The sequence below is a fragment of the Rhyacophila brunnea genome, unplaced genomic scaffold (assembly GCF_057557595.1).
Source record: "Rhyacophila brunnea isolate RB1 unplaced genomic scaffold, BYU_Rbru_1.0 scaffold_23, whole genome shotgun sequence".
Classification (NCBI taxonomy): domain Eukaryota; kingdom Metazoa; phylum Arthropoda; class Insecta; order Trichoptera; family Rhyacophilidae; genus Rhyacophila; species Rhyacophila brunnea.
The window spans coordinates 6286213-6307281 of record NW_028232893.1 but is presented as its reverse complement, the minus strand read 5'-3'; the positions used below and the strand labels follow the sequence as shown (position 1 = coordinate 6307281).

Genomic DNA, 21069 nt, shown 5'->3' with positions numbered 1-21069 from the left:
ATTTTTATTCCTTGGTTTTATTGATATTACAATAAATTTGGTACCTATGTACCTACATACCTAATTTCAATTTTAATTTTTCAATATTTTTTACTGAGGAGTGTATTTAAGTGTTATTTACTTTACAATATCACAACTCTCGTTTGGAATAATTTAAAAAGGAAAGAAAGTAAAATATACGTCATGTTTCCATTTATTATTGTCAACTGCAAAAAGTCAATAAAGAATTGATATTTATTTTCAAAATGACTCATGGATACATGTACCAATGATAAAAAATAGTTTTCGTCATCTTGCAATCCTACACAATTCGATCAAACCAAAGACAAAAAATTATTACTGTCAAAATTTGAAATGTCGTCAGCGTGGCCCGAAATTTCCGCTGCTGCGGCAGATAAACGCCACGAAATTAAGCTATCCGGCGCGATAATATCCGACAGAATATCAAAATCGGGGCTGGACCGCCACATATTCGCGTTACAGAGCATAAACCTGCTCACCATCAGCGAAACGTGCCTGAAAGAAGTGCAGGACGACATCCATCGGCTGGTCAACTTGCGGTCGCTTTTGCTGTTCGCCAACGAAATAGACAAGTTCAACGTCAACATATACAAACTCCGAGAACTTAAAGTGTTAGATTTTTCAAGAAACCGTTTAGAGTCTCTACCAGATGGTCTGAATAATCTGCCACAGTTGACTAGTATAAACTTCAGTAACAATAAACTGACAAGTTTTCCGTCCATTAGCAAGTTGCCCTGTTTGATTTCCCTGGATTTGTCGAATAACGAACTGACGGCGTTCCCTGACGTTTGTTACGCGGATAATGCGCATTTGGCAGACATTAAAATTAATGGAAATAAAATCACCGAAATACCGGGTGCCATTAATGTCTTGCCTGTGTTGAAAAATTTCGATATTAGTTTCAATGAACTTAAAGTTATTCCTCAAGAAGTCTCAGAAATTCCTAAACTTAAAGGTATATTATATTATATATATTCCTATACTATGAATTTGATTTATTTTATTATGCATTATGATAATCCACATTGCAATGGTATCAGGTTTGAAACCATTAACCTAACCCAACCTACTTATTTTCGTATTACAGTGATCTTAACGTGATCGCAACTTTGTGTTGGGTTTTTGGTCCCAAGACTTCAACTATAAAAACAATAATTGTATTTTTACCTTGCTCCATAGCATCATAGATGTGTTACTATTCACAATAAACTTAAATTTGTTTGATTTTAGAGTGAAATGTCAAAAAATGAATCATAAAAATATACTAAAACATCTAATACAACCCAACAAGTCCTATTCGATGAATTTTTTTCTATGATTTTTCTAATATGTATGTTTCTGAGCTTTTTCAAAACTACTTGTCTAGTTTCATTAAAAATAAGGTAATGGTGCCGCAGATAACCGCTTGACTTTTTATAACTTTCTTTTTACACCATACCTAACGTAACCTTATTGTGTGATAATGATGTATCGAGCGCACACTCATCGGATTTGGTAAAAGTCCAACACTACTACCTGTAGGTCAGTGTTGGTCGGATCAACGTCTTGTACATCAGAATATTTGTACGACCATCAAGAATGCGAGTCTCCGTTTTATTTCTTTACTTATGACATTTTTGATGGTTATCATGTTAAAAAATAATCTAATTGACTTTTTTATTATTGCAGATATAAACCTAAAAGGAAATACTCTCTCTGACAATCGCCTGTTCAAACTAGTTGATCAATGCCGAACGAAACAGATCGTCGACTACGTCCGCCAAAACTGTCCCAAGGCGGGCGCTGTAGACTCTGCCGCGCCAGGAAAAGGCGGCAAGAAAAGCAAGAAGGGACAACAAAACAAAAAGAATGAGACAAACGACGCGGCGGAGTCCAAAGAGGACGCCGTCGAGAACCTGTGCCACAAAATGCACGTGCTTCACTTCGGCGACGACACTCTCAACGTGAAGATCACCGACGATGTGAAGTCCGTTAGGCAACACATTGTATGCTGCATTGTTGACGGGTTGACATTCACGGAGGATACCTTTAAGAAGTTTATTCAGATGCAGACAAAGTTGCACGATTCCATCTGCGAAAAGAGAAATGCGGCGACCATCGCCACGCATGACCTCGCCAAACTACCTCCAGGTGAGAACACAATCTATCTAGATAACAGTGGCGTTCGGTGAAAGCATTACTTCTATCATTGGAATTGTGCACTAAGATTCAAACAAAAAATTATAAAACTTAAATCAATGAGTCTCAAGTAAAGTAATGTGATGGTAATTTCTAGGTGATCTGCTCTACACAGCTCGTTTACCGCAAAAGATTGGGATCCAGCCGCTTACAAGGAATAAGAAATACTCAGGGCAGCAGTTATTTGCTCAGCTGCAGCAGGAAGCCGAGAACCTTAGGAAAGAGAAGAAGAGAAACGTTTATTCAGGAATACACAAGTATGTTTTTGGTTGGCCATTTTCTGGCCTTGATATGAAGATTTATCTTCGGCCACTAGCTTGAAATGTATAGCATGAGATTGGATTTTGGGTTCGTTTTATAGCTCTAATATAGCGTGAATATTTCATTATACAGTAGAGCAGTGGCGAAGGATGGAGGTAGGCTGTGGAGATCCGATGTAAATGGAGCATACTAAACTTTGTCAGTCATACTTATTTGTTTTCATTGAACTAAGAATACAAATTGCAGAAGGTTTTTAAAATTCGATTAAACCCTGCCTAAACCATCTTATGTACATTATGATTGCCTCTAGGCAGGGTTTAATTGATTTTTTTTAAAACTAACCACCATCTGGAATTTATTTGTATTAGTTCAATGAAAGTAAATAAGTATGACTGACAAAGTGTGCATTACTTTGTCGGATCTCCACAGCCTACCTCCATCCTTACCCATTGCAGTGGAGCTTGATTATCCAAACTAAAATGTCGTGTTACATGGTTTCTGGGTTGAGCAGGGTACACGACTGGCTTTCAAACTTACTTACAAATACTTCTGAAAAATATCAATTTCCCGCAATTGCTATAAATATAAATGTAACACATTGTAAATGACATAAGAAAGATCGTTAAGGCGGTCAACTCATAGAACCCGATTCAACCTGAATAATTTGAATACAGGAGGACCTCGACTTTCGCACATAATTGGTTCCTGAAAAGATGTGCGAATGTTGAATGTTCGAAAGTAGAGGGAAGTAAAAAAAAATTAAATTGTGTGTATTTTGAAATATGTATTTATCAAGTAAATATAAGATGTTTAAGAGACATGTTTAAGTGGGGTATGCGGGTGTTTCCATTAAAAAGTTATCAAGAGTTAACTGTTTGCCACTCTTCTTTTTCTTATTTTAAATGGTAAATCATTAACTTTACAATATTGCTTAACTGCTAGCACGAAATGTAAAGTGAACCAATCTTTTAATATTAACGCAGTAAACCCAGGCTTTTTTATTTGATTACTGGAAGCAATTCTTTATCCTTCCCTTTCAATGCTCTGGGATTTTCTGGTTGATAAATTAACATTGGCATCAATTTTAAATCACCAGCCAAGTTTCCACCAATAAGCAATGTCAATCGGTTTTTAGATGGTTTATGCCCAGGGGCAACTGATTCTTCCTTAGATAAGAATGTACGACTAGGCATTTTTTCCAAAATAAACCTGTGTCATCTACATTAAATATTTGGCTAGAGGAATATTCTCCATGTTCAATAATTTTGGATAGTGAGGAAATAAATTCTTTTGCAGCATCTTTATCCGCATCAGCCGATTCTCCAGTGAATTTAATATAAACCAACCGTTACTTGCTTGAAAAATCGTGTTAGAACCTTCTTTTTCTAGCCTTCCAATCTTCGTACAAACTAAGAGCCTTCGCTTGAATAATTGAAATATTCAGAGGGACATCTTTTTGATGTTGGTCGTCGATCCATGATGACAAATATTTTTCCATTCCATCCATAACTATGCCGTGTCTTTTGGAAACAACCTTTAAAGATAATATATTTCCACAATTTTGAACGTATTCCTTAAGTTCATTTTTATTTTTCAAAATTGAACATATCGTAGTAGACCTATTTGTATCATACGAACGTCCGATTGAAGCAAAAGATTCACCGCAATCAGAACGTCATGTGAAGTTTATATGTCCTTGATTTCTTTTTGTTCGTATCAACACTGCAGTTTTTTCGTTTCTCACTCATGTTTATAAATTTTTAGGGTGAAATATTTCAAATGAAGAAAATTAGCAAAACGCACAACACGACAACGCCTGCACGCGCTCCTGCGCAAGACTAAACCTATCCTAGCTAGCTCACAAGCAAAGTGACGGGTGTGAGCAGGATGCAAGTGACGCAAGAAATGCACTTGCTTGTGAGCGAGCGAGAAGGGGATATCTTAACCCCACGGCCAGCGCGACGTTTTAAAAAAACGATTTTTTTTTTGAAATGTGCGAAATAGCGAATTGTGCGAAAGTCGAACGTTCGTAAGTCGAGGTCCGCCTGTATTGTCAGCGATAGCGACCATAGTATTAGGATTGACCTTTTATAGAAACCATTATAATATTACCTGTTAGCACTTAAGATCCTTTGTTGTAAAATTGAATGTCAACATCATGTGTTTAAAACCAGTCCATCCATCAAAAACATCACCCCATTCGTCGAGTCGGAGTTGGAATATTTCTATTTCGTCCACGGCTCAACAAAGAGATTCTAAAGTTGTGATTATGTTGAGATGCATGTCACACTGCCACGGCGAAAAATTTTGTCTATGGTTTCGTCATTTTGCAGAATATTTTGAACGATCACCGTCTCTGTAAATTTAATGATGGGGAGTGCCAACTCTAATGTGTTAGTATTTTGAATTATTATTCATTATTCTTGCTATTTTAAATTAATTTGAACCGTTTCTATGTGTGCGTACGTTAAAATTACTTGCGTTATTACATCCATAGATAATACCCAACCCAACCTGCAGACCATAGATAATAGACAACATTCTTAAATAAAATATAGGTATAGTGCCAACCGCTAAAAACAAAAACATGCGATTTTGACATGATACTGAAAATGTGTAGGCATGTAGAAAATGATAAAAAACGTTCATTGAGTCATGCAGGTGTCGATGCAGTGCAGTACAACGTGAGGTGACCTCATTGTTCTGGTGATTTCGGCAGATTTTTCTCACTGACAATATTCGTTTAAAGGTTCAAAATATGCTACGAGATGGAAGCATCAGTCTGATAACATTTTAAACACCATGAAAAATGACATTACACACTTTTTTCCCGTAGCGGCAGCTTACTATGACGTCATGTGATAGTAGGCGACATGCACCTCAATATGATCAGAACTTTAAAAACGTTCATTGAGTCATGCAGGTGTCGATGCAATGAGGTACAAAGTGGGGTGACCTCATTGCTGTTCTGGTAATTTCGGCAGATTTTTCTCACTGACAATGTTCGTTTAAAGGTTCAAAATTTGCTACAGGACATCACGTGATAGTACGCGACGTGCAGCATAATACAATCACAACTTGAATGACGGAGTTTGTGGGAGTTATCTACTCTGCCTGTGTAATTTGAATGAATGAAATTGTCATTTTATATATATTTTGTGAATTACATTTTCTTCTTTCTTTACAGATATTTGTACCTTCTTGAAGGAAAACCATTGTACCCATGCTTAGAAGATAGCCTTGGAAATGTAATCAGTTTCCCTCCCATCACAAATAGCGAATTAACGAAGGTATGTAAACTCTTCGTATTTCACCTACGATCATTACTATCTATCATTAATAACTGACAATTCAGATTTGGGATTGGATAATTCTTAGTTGGTTCACATTCCGTGATGAAAGTGTACCATTCTCAGCGGAAGAAAACATGAAAAGTTTATTCACTTAAAAAATATCTAACACATTCTTGCTTTTTTTAATTTGTATAAACTTTGGGTCCAATTAAACAAAGTTTTGTGAGTTTAAATCTTCATTCTTGTGCGATCCGCTATCGGATGTCGGCGAACATCAGTGCGATTGTACTTTATCAATTGGTACCTGAAACAATCATGGAGGTTTTTAAGCCACAAAATGCGGTGTTTTCTTCTGTTTTCCGTTGATCTTTCCTCATATGAGTTGGGGGAATGCTGTCATTTGACTTGCAAATCTGAAATCAAATAATCCTTATAACAGTTATTATAGTTCCTGCAGTTGAGCTGTTAAATTACGAATACAGCCATGATCGACCAAATATTAGCTCGACGATAGACATATTGGCCATACCTGCTATATCGTAAATCAATCAACGTAATATTATTTACAGTTATAGATATACTGGAGGCCTAATTTTGTTGTGAAATATGTAATTCACTCGCCAAGGGACTTTTGTTATACAGCGAATTTTCAATCTACAAATTGTTCCCTGATTTATCGTTATCCCACATGCATCATTCACCTGGTCAGATACTGAAAAATGTTCATTCAAAATCGCATTGATAATTCCTCTATTCATCAACAATTTCCCCACTGATGGTTTAAAATTTTATTTATTCTTGGATTGATTGTTTTCATGCAGAATAACTTTACTGTGAATAAACCGGTTCTTCCTCCCCCCACTAGAAAATTCGTCACCTGACTCCTTATATCGTCAACCGCAGTCATCCCCATATTTCCGTGTTGTAAACAGTATAATATTGATTGATATGTCGTGCTCCTGTGGAGTCTGACTGTATCCACTCTAAACCAAATTCTAATTTTAATTAAGAATTTTTATTTTATCCCTTATGGAGCATTCATTGTTTTCTCACATTAACATCTGGTTCATCAGGTCCCTTCAAGAACAATAGATCGTAAATTCACTGTATGCGAGCAGCAATTGAAAATTTCTAGGGTTTTTTCGGATTTACAGTATATTAAACAAAAATGCTGATTAAGTAATTGTAATACAGGTATTCAGTGAGGAGCTCACTCTTTCCTGGCTTATAGGCGGAAACTCCGTTTTTGACTCACTGCATTAATTTTGTGTTCTAATTATTGCTGATAACTTTGGGAAAAACAAATTTGTAGTTGTAAAGGTTGTAACTTAATAAAATTTAAAAAAATTGATCTCTCTATTTAGATGTCTCATGAGTCCAAATCTATGCTGGTCGAAGTAACATCGGCAGCGTCGCAAGGAGTTGCCCGCAAAGTCCTGGACGCCTTCCTGCTGGAAGTGCTAACCATGGGAATCGGCGGAATGTCTGATGCTGATGCAGATCCAGCCGCCAAGCCGACCTATTACAAACTCCACGTGAAGCAAATGAAAATCGTCGACCTCGAGGGCAATGTCCGGGTCGTGTACCCGTCCAAGGTTGACCTGTTTTACGAGGGTGACAGGACTGATCTGAAGATATTCAGATCGTAAAGTGTTAATTTTCTTTTTACCATTATAATCTGCAGCAAAATAATTATGTATCATTTATTTATTTTTAATCTAGGTTTGTTTCTTCACTCAAATAACAAATTGACTTGTGCTGGTTTGACATTTTTTGTGCGGTTGCCTTGATATTCCAAAACAGTAAATTTGCTGATGTTTTAGCGAATATGTACCAACTTGGACAAAGACTTTGGAATATAATAGAGATTCATATAAAATTTTTGCATTACAGCGATTCTAAAACGTTTTTATTGCAGTTGAATTGGTAGCCATAGGAATATCAATATTTTGTAATCATCATCAGCCGGGGTCGATCCACTGCTGGATGAAAGCCTCCCCTAGTTTCTTCCATCCTTCTCCGTCCTCTGTACATCTGTTGAACTTAATGAGTTCGTCGATCCAGCGGGTTTTAGGGCGTCTTTAGGGTAGCCATTTACACCACAGAACAGGTGATTAATAAAATAAAAATGCGAAAGTCAGTTGCCATATATACCATGACTTTGGATGACTGTGTTGGTGTATGATTCAATGAGGGGAAAGCCATTAAACGCAAGAAATACAGAGCCGCCTTAGCCCATGTCGTCAAATATTACCAATATTGAATTTGCTTTGCGTTTACTTGAGAAACATTAATGCCTATTTATAAATGTGCTTCAGACTCAACAATCGTACCTACTTACAACCACCGTCAGAAGGTAATGCATTTCCTATTATTTTTGTGTTACATCACATAGTTCTTGTCTGCCGCCTTATCCATTTGTTTTTTTGTGATCTCCGTGTTATTACCAACACCTTTCCATGCAACGTTGGGCTACTTGTAATTTTGCTATTCTGATTACATTAAGGGTCCGTGTTTGACATGCATACGTAAGCGTTGGTAGCACACTCATTACGCTCCAGGCACAATTAGAAGACTTCAGTTTTGAAGATACCATTCAGACGCCCAAGTGCGGTTCATGCCATTTCAATTCTGCAAGCAATCTTGTCATACATATCTCTGTCGATTGACATTTATTGTCTGCGATAGACTTTGTTTTTGACTCACTCGGTTTGAGTACCATTGTCGAAGATCGCTTTTGGGTCAGCTGAGCAATTTATCAATATTTTGTACTTTGCGCATCGAAAAATGGTAGCTGTAATCAAAATTTGATGGGTATTATATTGTATGTACAATGTATGACAAACTGCTTTCGTTTTTTTGCGATTATTCATTTAAATATTTTAAATAATGAATAATTCGTTCTATAAAAAAATATTTTTTTTCTCAGTGCAGGCTCTGGAAAATAAATTTCATAGCACAAAAATATCATGTGAAAGCAATTCAAGCTGTTTGGTTAGTTTTTGGGCTTGCGGGAACAGAACCCAATCCGCTGTTGATGTAAACACAGGCGAAACCAAATGATCTGCAAACCATCCACAACATTTGTTGAAACAAACCTCTTGTCAAGAGGCTTTGGTATTTTTGTATTGTTATTAAATATAATCAATAATTGCCTACCACATCAATCTTTATATTAAATTAATTGTGGATGTCTTCCATGATCTTTTTCAATCATGATTTAATACCAAAGTCTTATTAGTTACTAGTGTACGATTGAGTGATAATTTGTTTGTGCAAAACCTTGTTAAAATGAATCGTTATTTAGTGATTTTGATTAATAATTTAATTTTCATTAATTAAGATTATTTTTAATTTCGAACCAGTACTTTGAAAATATAATATTTTGTGATATAAAAACATGATACTTTCATAGAATATTGTGATACTGAGATTGATTGTTGATTGGCAATAATTTCATTTAAACTTTCTTGGCGGACTGTTGTGCCCTTACTAACTGGAAACACTTATTATAATATACTTATTGTGCTCTGTGACAGATTGTCATAAAAGCGTCAAATATGTAATATTGTGTCCAGATTTTTGACATGTATAAATTTTGTAATTTGACATCTGTTGTATTTTAAAACAATTGAAATGCTATCCCATTCCATAGACACTAATTTTTTTCAGCAAAACACATTTTGAAATTGGAATTTGGTGTGTAATTAATTTTATTCATTCTCTATTATTCACTTGAAATGATAGCATTCATACTTGATCAGTCTATCAATGTTTTGATGTCGCTTCCATAATAATTAATCCGTTTAATGCAATGATAATGATATGAACGAATCATCTGGAAAAAAAAATGACACTCACTTTATTGCCGGGTCTGCCAAATGGCATAATCTGTTCTAACGCCATTACAATAAAGGTGATATTGCTATAAATTCCTGATGTTTTTGTTGGGTCTGCCGAATGGTTCGGTTCGAACGGGTTCGCTCAAATGAACATTGACATTAGAAACACTGCTCTAACGCCATTACAATAAAGGTCATATTGCTAGAAATTGCGTGACGTCTACCTATACATGCGGATGCGCGAATTTACTTACTAACTACTGTATTGAGTGCGTCGTCCATTAATAATGTCATTGGTTTAATGTCATCAGAGATATGATTTTTTCTTTTCTGTTTTAATTTATTTGTTGATTATGTATTTAAATTGAAGTTCTTTTAATTTTAGACACCCATTTAAAGAAAGATTGTTTTTCACTTTTTTTTTTTTCATATTATGTATTTACCAATAGATTATTGGAAGTAAGAATTCATTTTTTTTATAATTCAATTCAAATCGTGACAGTGAGATAATTAATTTTAATTCTAGGGTTAATTTACCATATCTTGTTTTACTTGTGGTTGTTGCATTATTCAAGAATTTATAAAAATAAAATCCACTATTGGCTGTAAACTCTATTTTTTTTTATAAAAAGAAAATGCTCCAATTTGTATTATCAAGTATTGTTTGTGGTGAAAACGAGTCATTTATTATTTTTCCTCAATATCAAAGTGAGCAGTAATAATTTTTTTAAATAAGCTTGTGAATTAGTGAAATTCTGTGCAGATACAAAAATTATTTAACAGCATTTGAAACTACCCAGTATATTCCAGTTCTGTCTGTTAAATGCCATGATGAAATATTATCACTTATATTTTGATTTTTTAATAATAATTATTATTTTTATTAATTTATTGCTTCAACTTACGATAAATAAATAATTCAATAAAACTGCCCAATTGCTACAATTAAGGACTCATGATTGTACAAAGAAAAGCAATTTGGTTACATTTGTATTTTTGTATATGTTTCCATTTTATTTCATAATAAAATTATATTCTTAATAACTCGTGTTTTACTTTTAAAATTTGATTTTCAACCATTTCATTTACAGTGTAGTATCACTCCCCTCCATTTTGGTGGCTGTGGATTTCTCAACTGTCACTTTGGGTTTTGTTTTCTGGTTTATCGTCTGCGTTTTAGGATTTGGAGGTAGATAATTGACACACTGGAATGGTTTCGGAAACGACGAGGTTTATTTGGTGTTAATATATACTATATGGTTACATTTTTTATCATTTAATTCTACGGAGCGCAAAATGTACGCGTTCGCGATTTTGCTGCTTGTCGCGATCTCAGCGCCAAAAAAAAACCGTTGGACTCGCGAGCTGTGCACAATGCGACGTTGCCATACGTGTTTTTTTTGGACAATGTTGCCGGTCAGATATTATTTATTAGTGGTATTATACATTATTTAATTATTTTCGCAATCAGCCGTTATTATTTGTTGGCTTTGATACCGATTCGGGCGTCTCCAGGTACACAAAGACACACCCAAATGGGGACCATACGGGGGTGTCACAAGCGCACCTCTCTGGAAAGGCCCGAATGGGGTCGGGCCAACTAAGGGCTGATTACGATAGCGTGTGTAACTGGACAGTGCGGTGGCTTGATAAGGGGTGGTTGCGTCTCTAGACGTTGAAGGATCGAAGCCCCACCGGTACGTCGGCGGCCGGAGAGACTCGGATGCAGCACTGTAGCATAGTGGTTCGCGGTTCCCGGGCCCACCGTAAAGCTGCTGAGAGAGGAGGGCGTCGCGCCCAGCCCTCTCAACACCCTCGGACCGTCGGCAAACGGAGAGTTTCGGATGCAGCACTACGCCGCTTTGTGGGCGTAGTGGTTCGCGGCTCCCAGGCCTACCGTACGGGCGGATGCTGAGAGAGGACGTCGCACCCAGCCTTCCCAACAGCGACCGTCCGAAAATCAGTCGATCCCTCACGAAAGTGCATACCGGCACATTACTCGACCCCCTTTTTTGCTCGCTTGCCCTGCCGCGGCTATCGAATTACACGCACTGCACTGATATTATACTAATATAATATGCGAAAACTTAATTTTATACTTAAAATGGCTTTAAAGTTTATAAAAATAATTTTAAAAATATATCAGGGCCCGAAATGGACCGGAATGCCATTCTGCCTCATACAACCGCTCCGGGTTGTAAAATTTTCCACTTTGAGCACTGAAATAACTTATTATACATCGCTTCCAAACACAAAACACTTAAAACTGACTAATCTATGATGCTAATGGCTGAGGATGCTGCTTGGCTGCTTTCCGCTGATGGAGGCTGCTTTGCTCAGCTGAAGAAGGCCGCTTTGTAGCTCTCTTCATCATGGTGCATCTGGGCCAGGGCTGATTGCAAGGCTCACAGACACGCTGCTGTTGACGAAGAGGGCTCAAGCGGCTGATGATGCAGGGCATTTGACGCCGTTTTCCCTCGTTGGAGCCAGGGTCTTGCCCGATACACTCGTCCGTGGGCCAAGTTCGCTGGCGGATGCAGTTGGTCGGGAGTACATCGGGAGCCATGACTTCGCAATCCGGGTGTTTCTGCTCTTTTCTTCACTGGCTTGGCTTTGGCAGCATCCTCTTTCTACTGTTTATTATTATAGTTTGTTGAGCGCCACCAGAGGCAAGCCTCTGGATGTTTCTTCCTCGCCGTTTCCTATTCCGGTGTTTGAATCTCAGGGTGTGTCCGGGTGAAAGAAATTTCACCTGCTTCTTGATTCCAGACGATCAAAATCAAGAAGCGTAGCCCCACGTTGGGCGCCACTTATCACTCCCCTCCATTTTGGTGGCTGTGGATTTCTCAACTGTCACTTTGGGTTTTGTTTTCTGGTTTATCGTCTGCGTTTTAGGATTTGGAGGTAGATAATTGACACACTGGAATGGTTTCGGAAACGACGAGGTTTATTTGGTGTTAATATATACTATATGGTTACATTTTTTATCATTTAATTCTACGGAGCGCAAAATGTACGCGTTCGCGATTTTGCTGCTTGTCGCGATCTCAGCGCCAAAAAAAAACCGTTGGACTCGCGAGCTGTGCACAATGCGACGTTGCCATACGTGTTTTTTTTGGACAATGTTGCCGGTCAGATATTATTTATTAGTGGTATTATACATTATTTAATTATTTTCGCAATCAGCCGTTATTATTTGTTGGCTTTGATACCGATTCGGGCGTCTCCAGGTACACAAAGACACACCCAAATGGGGACCATACGGGGGTGTCACAGTAGGTATACTGAAATCATTCTATAATCACACCATAGCAAAAGTGATTCTCAGTTGTCTCAGGTATTAATTGCTACTGTTGCTAGCATTATTCCCCGTTTACACGTGCATGGATTTACTGTTGACAGTAAGTATTATTGCGGCCATAACAAGAAAATGTATGGGTAAACATGTATTTTCCTGCAGTTGGAAGCTTGCATGTGTTACGCTGAATGTGCGAAATTGACTATTACATGAAATGGGCAAAATTTTGACTAATTCATGTAATAGTCAAGCCCGTTGCCTTATTCATGAATTAGGTAAATTATCTGCCGAGTGCGTGAATTCGCCAGGGTATGGAATTCTTAAACTGTCAACATGACAGTAGAAAAAGTAAATTTAATACGGATGGTTTTATTGGTTATAGTTGGACATAATATAATATTATTATTAGGTTAGGTTAGGTTTTGTAATTCTGAATTCAACTGAATGTCCATTTTGAGGTTAGCTAACAAGTGTCAACAAACTATCAAATCATACTATCACAAACAAACAATCGACCAATGCATGATTGCTACCCAAGCACGAATCAAATCGCAAAAATACCTTTTAATAAAATTCTTCCGTTAACATAGTCAGAGTTCTAGATTTTTTTTAGGCATAGTAAATGGACATGAACGTCATTGTAGTTCTTGATTGGTATATTTTTATATAATCAATGACATTTGACACATTCGGTTAGTTTGATTAGTTGCCCTATGCATGAACTAGGCAGAAAAATTACTGCTGAATTCACGCACTTGGCAGATATTTTGCCTAATTCATGAATACGGCAATGGGCTTGCATTTTTCATAATTTAGGCAAAATTTTGCCCATTTCATGTAATAGTCAATTTTGCACATTTGGCGTAACAAATGCATAAATCAAAAAAGTTTGGAAGCTTCTGAATTGTCATGCGACAGTAGGATTTTTTCAATCTGTGCCTGCGCAGTAGAAGGATAGTGACAAACCTGCTGGCAAAAAAACAAACAACAAATTTTCAGGTTGACTGATTTTCACCAGTTGTCAAATACAGTACACTCTCAGTAATCCACCGCTCGATTATCCGACAACTACTATAATCCACCGTTATTTTTAGTAGTTGAAAGCAAAAAATCAAGCTCTATAATTCGCCGGTATTCGATTGTCAAATTCATTAGTCCGCGCGTACAAGTATACAATGTAGATGAGACGGGTTTATTTTGGAAACATCTCCTTCATAAAACGTATGTTCATTGCGAAGAAAGAAATGTATCAAGGAGGAAAGTGCCCAAGGGCCGCATCACAGTTATGCTGTGCTCCAATGCAACTGAGACACACAAAATGAAGCTTTTGGTCATAGGGAAAGCCAGGAATCCTAAGCCATTCAAGAATATCTGCCTCACTGAACAACTGGTTGTGTTTTATTGTTTAATATTTAGTTAATAAACTTAGTTTATAAATATGTATAATTTAGTAAATACTAGATTTTGATTACTTATAAATAAAACCGTGATTTGCTAGTACAAATTTCTCAAAAAAACTATTTTTAAGAAATACTTACCTGTTTTAATTTTTACCATATTTTGTATGTAGGTATGCACTATAATCCGCCGCTTTCACTAATTGGACACTTGTCTGGTTTTTGGGGTTGCGGATTACTGAGAGAGTGCTGTAGTATGAAATAGTACCATAAAATGACAACATCGTGTCTTGCTCACTCTCTAAGAATGAGATTGAAGAGAGCAGCACTTTCACATGTAAACAATTATTGTCAGTATAGTTTAAAATACTCACTATTGCTGCCAGTAAATCCATACATGTGTACAGGCGCTATTATTACATGTAATAATTATATATATGTAATATCATGTATTTATGTAGGTAATATATGTACACATGGCCATGATGCCCAATAACAGTAGTGTAGTGAAACAGTAGTGCAGTAGTAGACGCGAAACAATCATATAAATATCCAGGCTTTGATAAAACCACATAAATATACGACCTCACCGAGTCGAGCCCCGGAGCCCCCGGGTGAGAGCCCAGTGCCCAACGCACTGGACCACGAGGGCTGCAGGGAAGCAGACATTGTAGCAAACAATACCAATAATTGAACTGCCAATCACTTTTGCTGTATCCATGGTGCCACTGTACAACAATTCCAGTATAAATCACATCTCAATTGAATGCTAGTGAAGAATACATGGGCTCGACCCCCGTTTTTTTTACTGGAAGCACATGAATCATGGGACGTCTCATGCCGCCTGCACATGATGTGTGGGCATGAATTTTTTCCTATCTGCAGAGAATACCAGTCGCTAGCAGTCAACGTTGATGAGGAAGGGCATGTAGAAAGAGGTATGGACATGTCAAATGTCTATTTAAACTTTATTAAAAAATTTAAATTAATGTATGTAATTATTTTAATAATTATTCCCAAGCCAAAGTAACATTTTTAATTTTTCCACAAAACAGAGCGGTAGTCTTGAGGATGTCTCGAAATAGAGCTGTGTTCCGATCTATTTCAAACTTAAATTAAATGACCAAAAATGCACTCACGATAAATGATTGATAGAATGTTCGTTACTGAAACTTGGATCATGAGGTTCAAATCATGCATCTGGAAAACTGATAGGTATATTGTTTTTTCAATGGGTGTTTAGATAATGGTCGTGATAACTTGAGCGAATGGTTCTATCAGCCGCTGACGGCACAGCGTTTGTGACCTCATTAGTTGACCATTAGATATAATTAGCATGTTATTTAAATGTGGTAATTAAATAGTAATTGAATGCTCCGCGGTGAAGAAGTTAACAATCATTTGTTCATCAAACCTGCTCGTGTGGGTGACAATATCGATTATAGAGTCAATAATAAATAAATAAAATGATGTGTAAACAACTAAGTAAATTGTAGATTGTGCTCGGTATGGTTAGTATTTATGATTCGTTTTTAAATTATGTGAAATACATAAACTAAACATTTTTAAAAGTAGGTACTAAAAATATGTTGAAAAATAAAATTGTCTATGGTTAAAAAATACTTATAAAATTGGGTAGGTACCTACCTAAACATTTTAATATTTTTTAAAGCTTGTAAGATATTTATGTAGGCAGGTATGCCATTAAAATTCATATAAATATTGAATAAACATATAAATTTTTAATATAATTTAAAAAAATTCTATCGATTAATATTATAATTAAATTCGCATAAAATATACCATTATAGGTAGGTATCTATGATTAGGTAAAGTCGCCAAAAATAATTTCATATTTGATCGAGAGATGACGCAAGTATGCATTCTGAAGTGTTCGGCAAGAAATGCCCTGCGAGCATTACCAAATATGGCTTTGGTCGGTTTTTCGCTCCAGCCCGCGTCTTTCATCGTTAAACAGTGAGTATTTTCTTAATAATCCGGTCTAACTGTGCCGTCTATTTTAGCGTCTGTGATAAATAAGTTATAAATGATAAAAAGCCACCTAATAATATATAATTAAACGTAAGTACTCCATAATTTAATCTGTTGTTAGTTTAGCTGTCATTCCGCTGTATTTGGGTCAGCGAGCGTTCAATTTTGAGGTTAGAATCGAGTATTCCAAAATTATACTCTATTATTGGAGTTGTGCGGTTTCGAATTCAGTGCTGTGCGTATAACCAAAGTGATATTTTAATGTTTAAATATTGTTAATTTAATTGTTTTAGATGTCTTTCCGTGTAGTACGTAGTTCAAAATTCCGCCACGTCTATGGACAGGCGCTGAAAAGGGAACAATGTTATGATAACATACGAGTTTCGAAAAGTTCCTGGGATTCGACATTTTGCGCTGTCAATCCCAAATTTCTCGCAATCATCGTAGAATCTGCCGGAGGAGGTGCCTTTATCGTCTTACCGCACAATAAGGTATGTAATTCAATTCAAAACTCTTTACAAACCCATCGATCTCCCTATCTCCACAACTGATAACAAAAATGATTCCTCAAGATTTTATCATTCAATTGGATAATTATTATCTATCTATCATAATATATGGTTACAAGCTGAAAGGAAGATTCAGATTTTAATTTTGCACAATTCCATGATTTCTATCGCTTCATATTATTTAATAAAAAAGTTTTCGGTACATGTCGGTTATGGGGAAGCCAGCGGCAAACACATTTTGAAAATAGCCGATATACTGGATTATTTGTTAGGTTGGGTTGGGGTAAATGTGCCGCAGTTGTGGTCATGAGATTTTACAACTTCCTTTTTAGATCAAACCAAACCTAACCTACCCCAACCTAATATTAACTCATATAATCTTAGTTTGTGATAATGGTGCATCAATTTTAAATCTTCGATTATTGGATCGAAAAGCCGATGCACCGACAGAAAAAGCTATTTATTATAAGTAGGTACTTAATTGTCTATATCAAATAAACTGTTTTTGTATTTAAAAAAAATATGAAAGCTCATGGCCACCTCTGCGGCACAATTACTTGGGTTAGGTTAGGTTATCATTCCTGTAATTCATAAATTTTGCCAAAATAGGCTATGACAATTAGCGCTGTTCCCGCCTGGCTTCCCGATAACCGACTTGGTGCTTTTTACTGCTTCTCCGTCGTCTTTATCTGTTAGTCGCCATTTTGGAATTCAGCTATCTTTTTGTCATCGAATTATAGTACGCAGTCCAAGACATAGTATTTCGGCAAAAATTATAGGACGTGTTGAAAATGTAAGTTTTTTGTTTGTCACATAAACATAACGGAGAATTCGAGAAATTCCGATGCCCTGCTTTATTAAAACACCTCTTACGACCGAAAAATGCTAACACTGGCCGCCGTCATTAACTGTCACGTTAGTTTTTTAGAGTATTCAACGCAAGACTACGTCCATAGACTAATATCGCACACTGAGATTTTATATTATTTATATTATATAGATAATACTTACTACGTCCCTCGCTTCACGTTATTACGATTAGCTGTGATTGAAGTACGAACCTTTTACGGAACTTTAAACATCGACAATGTAGACAACTTTTAAACGCAATGAAATCAGGAATGGGGATTATTCGCACAACTGGCGAATTCAATTAATTCCATTTTTCAAAATTGTGGTATTTTTGATGTACTTATACTTTTTTTAAAAGTACGCGAACCAAAATGTACTATAATTATAGTTCGGTTGGCAACACTGCGCTCACTGACAGAAGACAGCGAACGGTGGCGGAGAACCAGTAAAAAGACCTCCGACTTGTACCAAGTTTTCAGTTGACTCGAATAGATAATTATCATGCAATTACTTAAATGCCACGTTAGTGATTCATTTATATTATCAATTATTTTGTCAATAGCTTTTTTTCTTTTGGGATTTCATCTTTGACATGGAATGAATGTTTCATCGAGTTACACCACAATGATTATTGTTTCCTGTGACTTGTTCTGACCACAATGAAAACCTTCTACCTGTGAAACCTTCCAAATATACTTAAATAAGATTATTTATTTTCAAAACGACAAAAATATTAATCCACATTCGTTCGAGAGGGTTTTCAATTTTTCGCCGATTGCATATAATATTATGTTTTAAGTGTGAGCTCTAGATAAATATGTCAAACGTTTCAAGAGCTCTTTTTGTGTAGCAAACATCCAATGAATAAAGCAAAATAATATGATTCTTTTCGTTTATAAGGTTTATAAAGGCCATGTCAAACGAATTATCAGAAGTGTGTATTGAAATAAGTATCGAAGAAATGAAAACGGCAATCGTATATTTTTGATACCTACATAATTTAACATTTTCCTAAATTGTATACCAGAAATGCGCACGGATCTTCCACTCAGTTCCAATTTAAAAAAACATTATTTTGAAGTCGATGATGGATGAAGAAAACAAATGAAAATAGCATTGGTGTCATTCGCATTATGTTAATAGTTATTAATTAAATTGAATATAGGTAATTACGTGCATACTATTGTGGTAGATAGTTGCTTAAAATAATGGGGAACATTTTGACAAAGCATGAAAACGATTTATTGAAAGGTTTTAGAAGACAATCTGGTCATTTGGATGACTTCATTAATTATTAATTGTGGAAATATTAGTTTCACATACAGAAGACATTTTTCTTGGCTGTGGTAAAAATATGACGATGGAATTACATATCAATTTCACTGTATAGATGGACAAGCTCTTTCTGTTATTTTACACTATTAAAATTGCACTATAAAAAATTATTAGCAAGTTCAAGTAAGTTACAACAAAAAAATCTTGGAGTAATCCGTGACGTCGGTTAGTAATTAAACTAATACCTACATTGATTTAAAATACAAAAGCCGATCGCCAATAGTAATTCAATTGGGAAAGCTCATCAGAGAGTATTAAGAGCCATTAGTTAAAATTTGTCACAATTGAGTATGGCCCCTATAGCATAGTGGTCTATGTGCATGGGCATGAAACCCGATAGATGCAGGTTCGATCCTGCTGGATGTCTTAGTTTTTTCAAAAAGATTTTTTCTATTGGTTATAATATATTATTTTCTCAGAAGTGTTTTCAAAATTATGTATGTTCATAATATAAGTAATAGTTATTTTTTTCTGTTGTAAGTAAGTGCAGCTTTATCTAATTACAACATATGGTGTACATAATCGTTTTCCTATTTCCTGCCTATTATTTCCTGTGTCGTTTGCTACAATCTATTCTGTGGCCTTATCGTCAGCCCGATCAATATTGGTTTAAACATAACTTTTTAATTCCGATTGTGCGGTCTGAGGAATTACTATATCTTTTTCCTTATCTTTGCCATTCTAGCGTTAAGCCTTAAGCCTCACTAAAGTAGAATTGACACACCTTCGTCAATGCTATTAATCTGGATTATTAAAATATTAGAAATGCTCGCACAAAAACGTGTTTGTATAGCAGTTATTCCCAAGCGTTATTGGTTGGCGGAAGTGTAGAGAAATATGGGATAAACACTTGTTAAAGAATATGTTATTTTCAATATTTATATCTGTATTATAATATGCATTCAACTTTTTTATGTAAACACAACGCACATTCAATATTGGTAATATTTCAGGACATTCAAGGGCTTTTATTTTTTGCGTTGAATGGTTGTAACCCACAACACATTCAATAAATAGAATTCCGATAGGCTATTCCCCAATACACTACATTTTGACGCAAGGTTTTATTTATTTATTTAAAAAAGACACATTGAGTACATAACAAATAATTAATTCAGGACGTTCACAACATGACATTTAGAATAAAAATTACAAATAATCAGTTAGAGAAAAAACAAGGTAGAGGAAAAAAAACAAAGCAAAAAATAGTTTTATACAAAAGAAATGAATATGAGTGTCCTATGAAAATGCACCACACATTATCAATGTGTAATAATGTGTGTTGCAACCTTCAAATACACCAATATTGAATGAGCGTCAGCACATAAACCGAGAGCAGTTATCAGAACGAAGGACAAGCGTATTCTTTACACGTATTTCAGTTTATCCCATATTCTTCGACACTCGAGACCGGTTGCCTATTATTCCACAGCTGTTTGGTATTTCAGTTCCCATTATTTCCGAGTTCCCCGTTTTAACATCATTAAGCCATTAACCAAAACTGCTGTCGAATTCGTGGTCTATGGCAACTGGCTTTCGCATTTTTATCTCATTAGTCTACTGTGTTAAATACATATTACATTATATCAAATTCGATCCTAAGATGATCATAATATGGATATGGGCCTACACAGAGTGGAGATAGTATCAATAGGACTTTGTTTTTATGAGAAATGGATGTTAGCCACTTGCTCAACCTATTAATGGTCCATACTCTGGATCCAAACACATGTTGAAAAATAACATGTGAATTTGCTAGACCCGGGTTTCTATGGCGGCACCCACGACATTATAAGCCGACACGTTACCGCTCGGTCATCATTGGTGTAAATACAATATATACTTAATTAAAAACAAACTAACTTCATTAATTTTTTAACATATATATTCGGAAAATACTATATAATGTTTCTCTGGTTTAATGGATACCACCCTTGCCCGAATTACCCTGTTATTGAGGTTTTACGGGCAATACAAAAAGATTGTATGAATCCTTCTAATTATAACCCAAGCTCTTGAATTGTGACAATGTTGCCCTAATAGAAATTTAAATGTCTTCATAATTGAATTCTTGGCATGTGCTTGGAAAAT

The 21069-nt window shown here is 35.9% G+C and overlaps 2 protein-coding genes across 5 annotated transcripts in view; both read left to right on the top strand.

Annotated features, from left to right (window-relative positions):
• The first annotated feature begins 335 nt into the window (after positions 1 to 335).
• LOC147069376 (leucine-rich repeat-containing protein 47-like) lies at positions 336 to 9589 on the top strand. The gene is made up of 5 exons (XM_085950885.1): positions 336 to 976; positions 1690 to 2151; positions 2297 to 2456; positions 5648 to 5750; positions 7118 to 9589. Exons 1-5 carry the CDS (start codon positions 355 to 357, stop codon positions 7400 to 7402), a joined length of 1632 nt encoding a protein of 543 aa, XP_085807011.1. The 5' UTR covers positions 336 to 354; the 3' UTR covers positions 7403 to 9589.
• A 6618-nt stretch (positions 9590 to 16207) lies between these two features.
• The window catches only part of coro (protein coronin), a 42576-nt gene continuing 37714 nt past the window's right edge, over positions 16208 to 21069 (top strand). For 2 of the 4 annotated variants that reach the window (XM_085950775.1, XM_085950773.1), the window contains exons 1-2: positions 16208 to 16267; positions 16576 to 16773. In XM_085950775.1, coding sequence (XP_085806901.1) covers positions 16576 to 16773 — 198 coding nt within the window. In that variant the 5' untranslated portion in view covers positions 16208 to 16267. Of the gene's footprint in view, positions 16373 to 16575; positions 16774 to 21069 lie in introns of all 4 variants that reach the window. The other 2 variants (XM_085950774.1, XM_085950772.1) reach the window with 1 other exon arrangement.

Excerpts from the sequence above, each read along its gene's own strand:
- LOC147069376 (XM_085950885.1), top strand. The coding sequence starts at position 355 with ATGTCGTCAGCGTGGCCCGAAATTTCCGCTGCTGCGGCAGATAAACGC. Across the intron at positions 977-1,689 it reads AGAAATTCCTAAACTTAAAG|ATATAAACCTAAAAGGAAAT; the intron begins GTATATTATATT and ends TTATTATTGCAG. Across the intron at positions 5,751-7,117 it reads CAAATAGCGAATTAACGAAG|ATGTCTCATGAGTCCAAATC; the intron begins GTATGTAAACTC and ends CTCTCTATTTAG.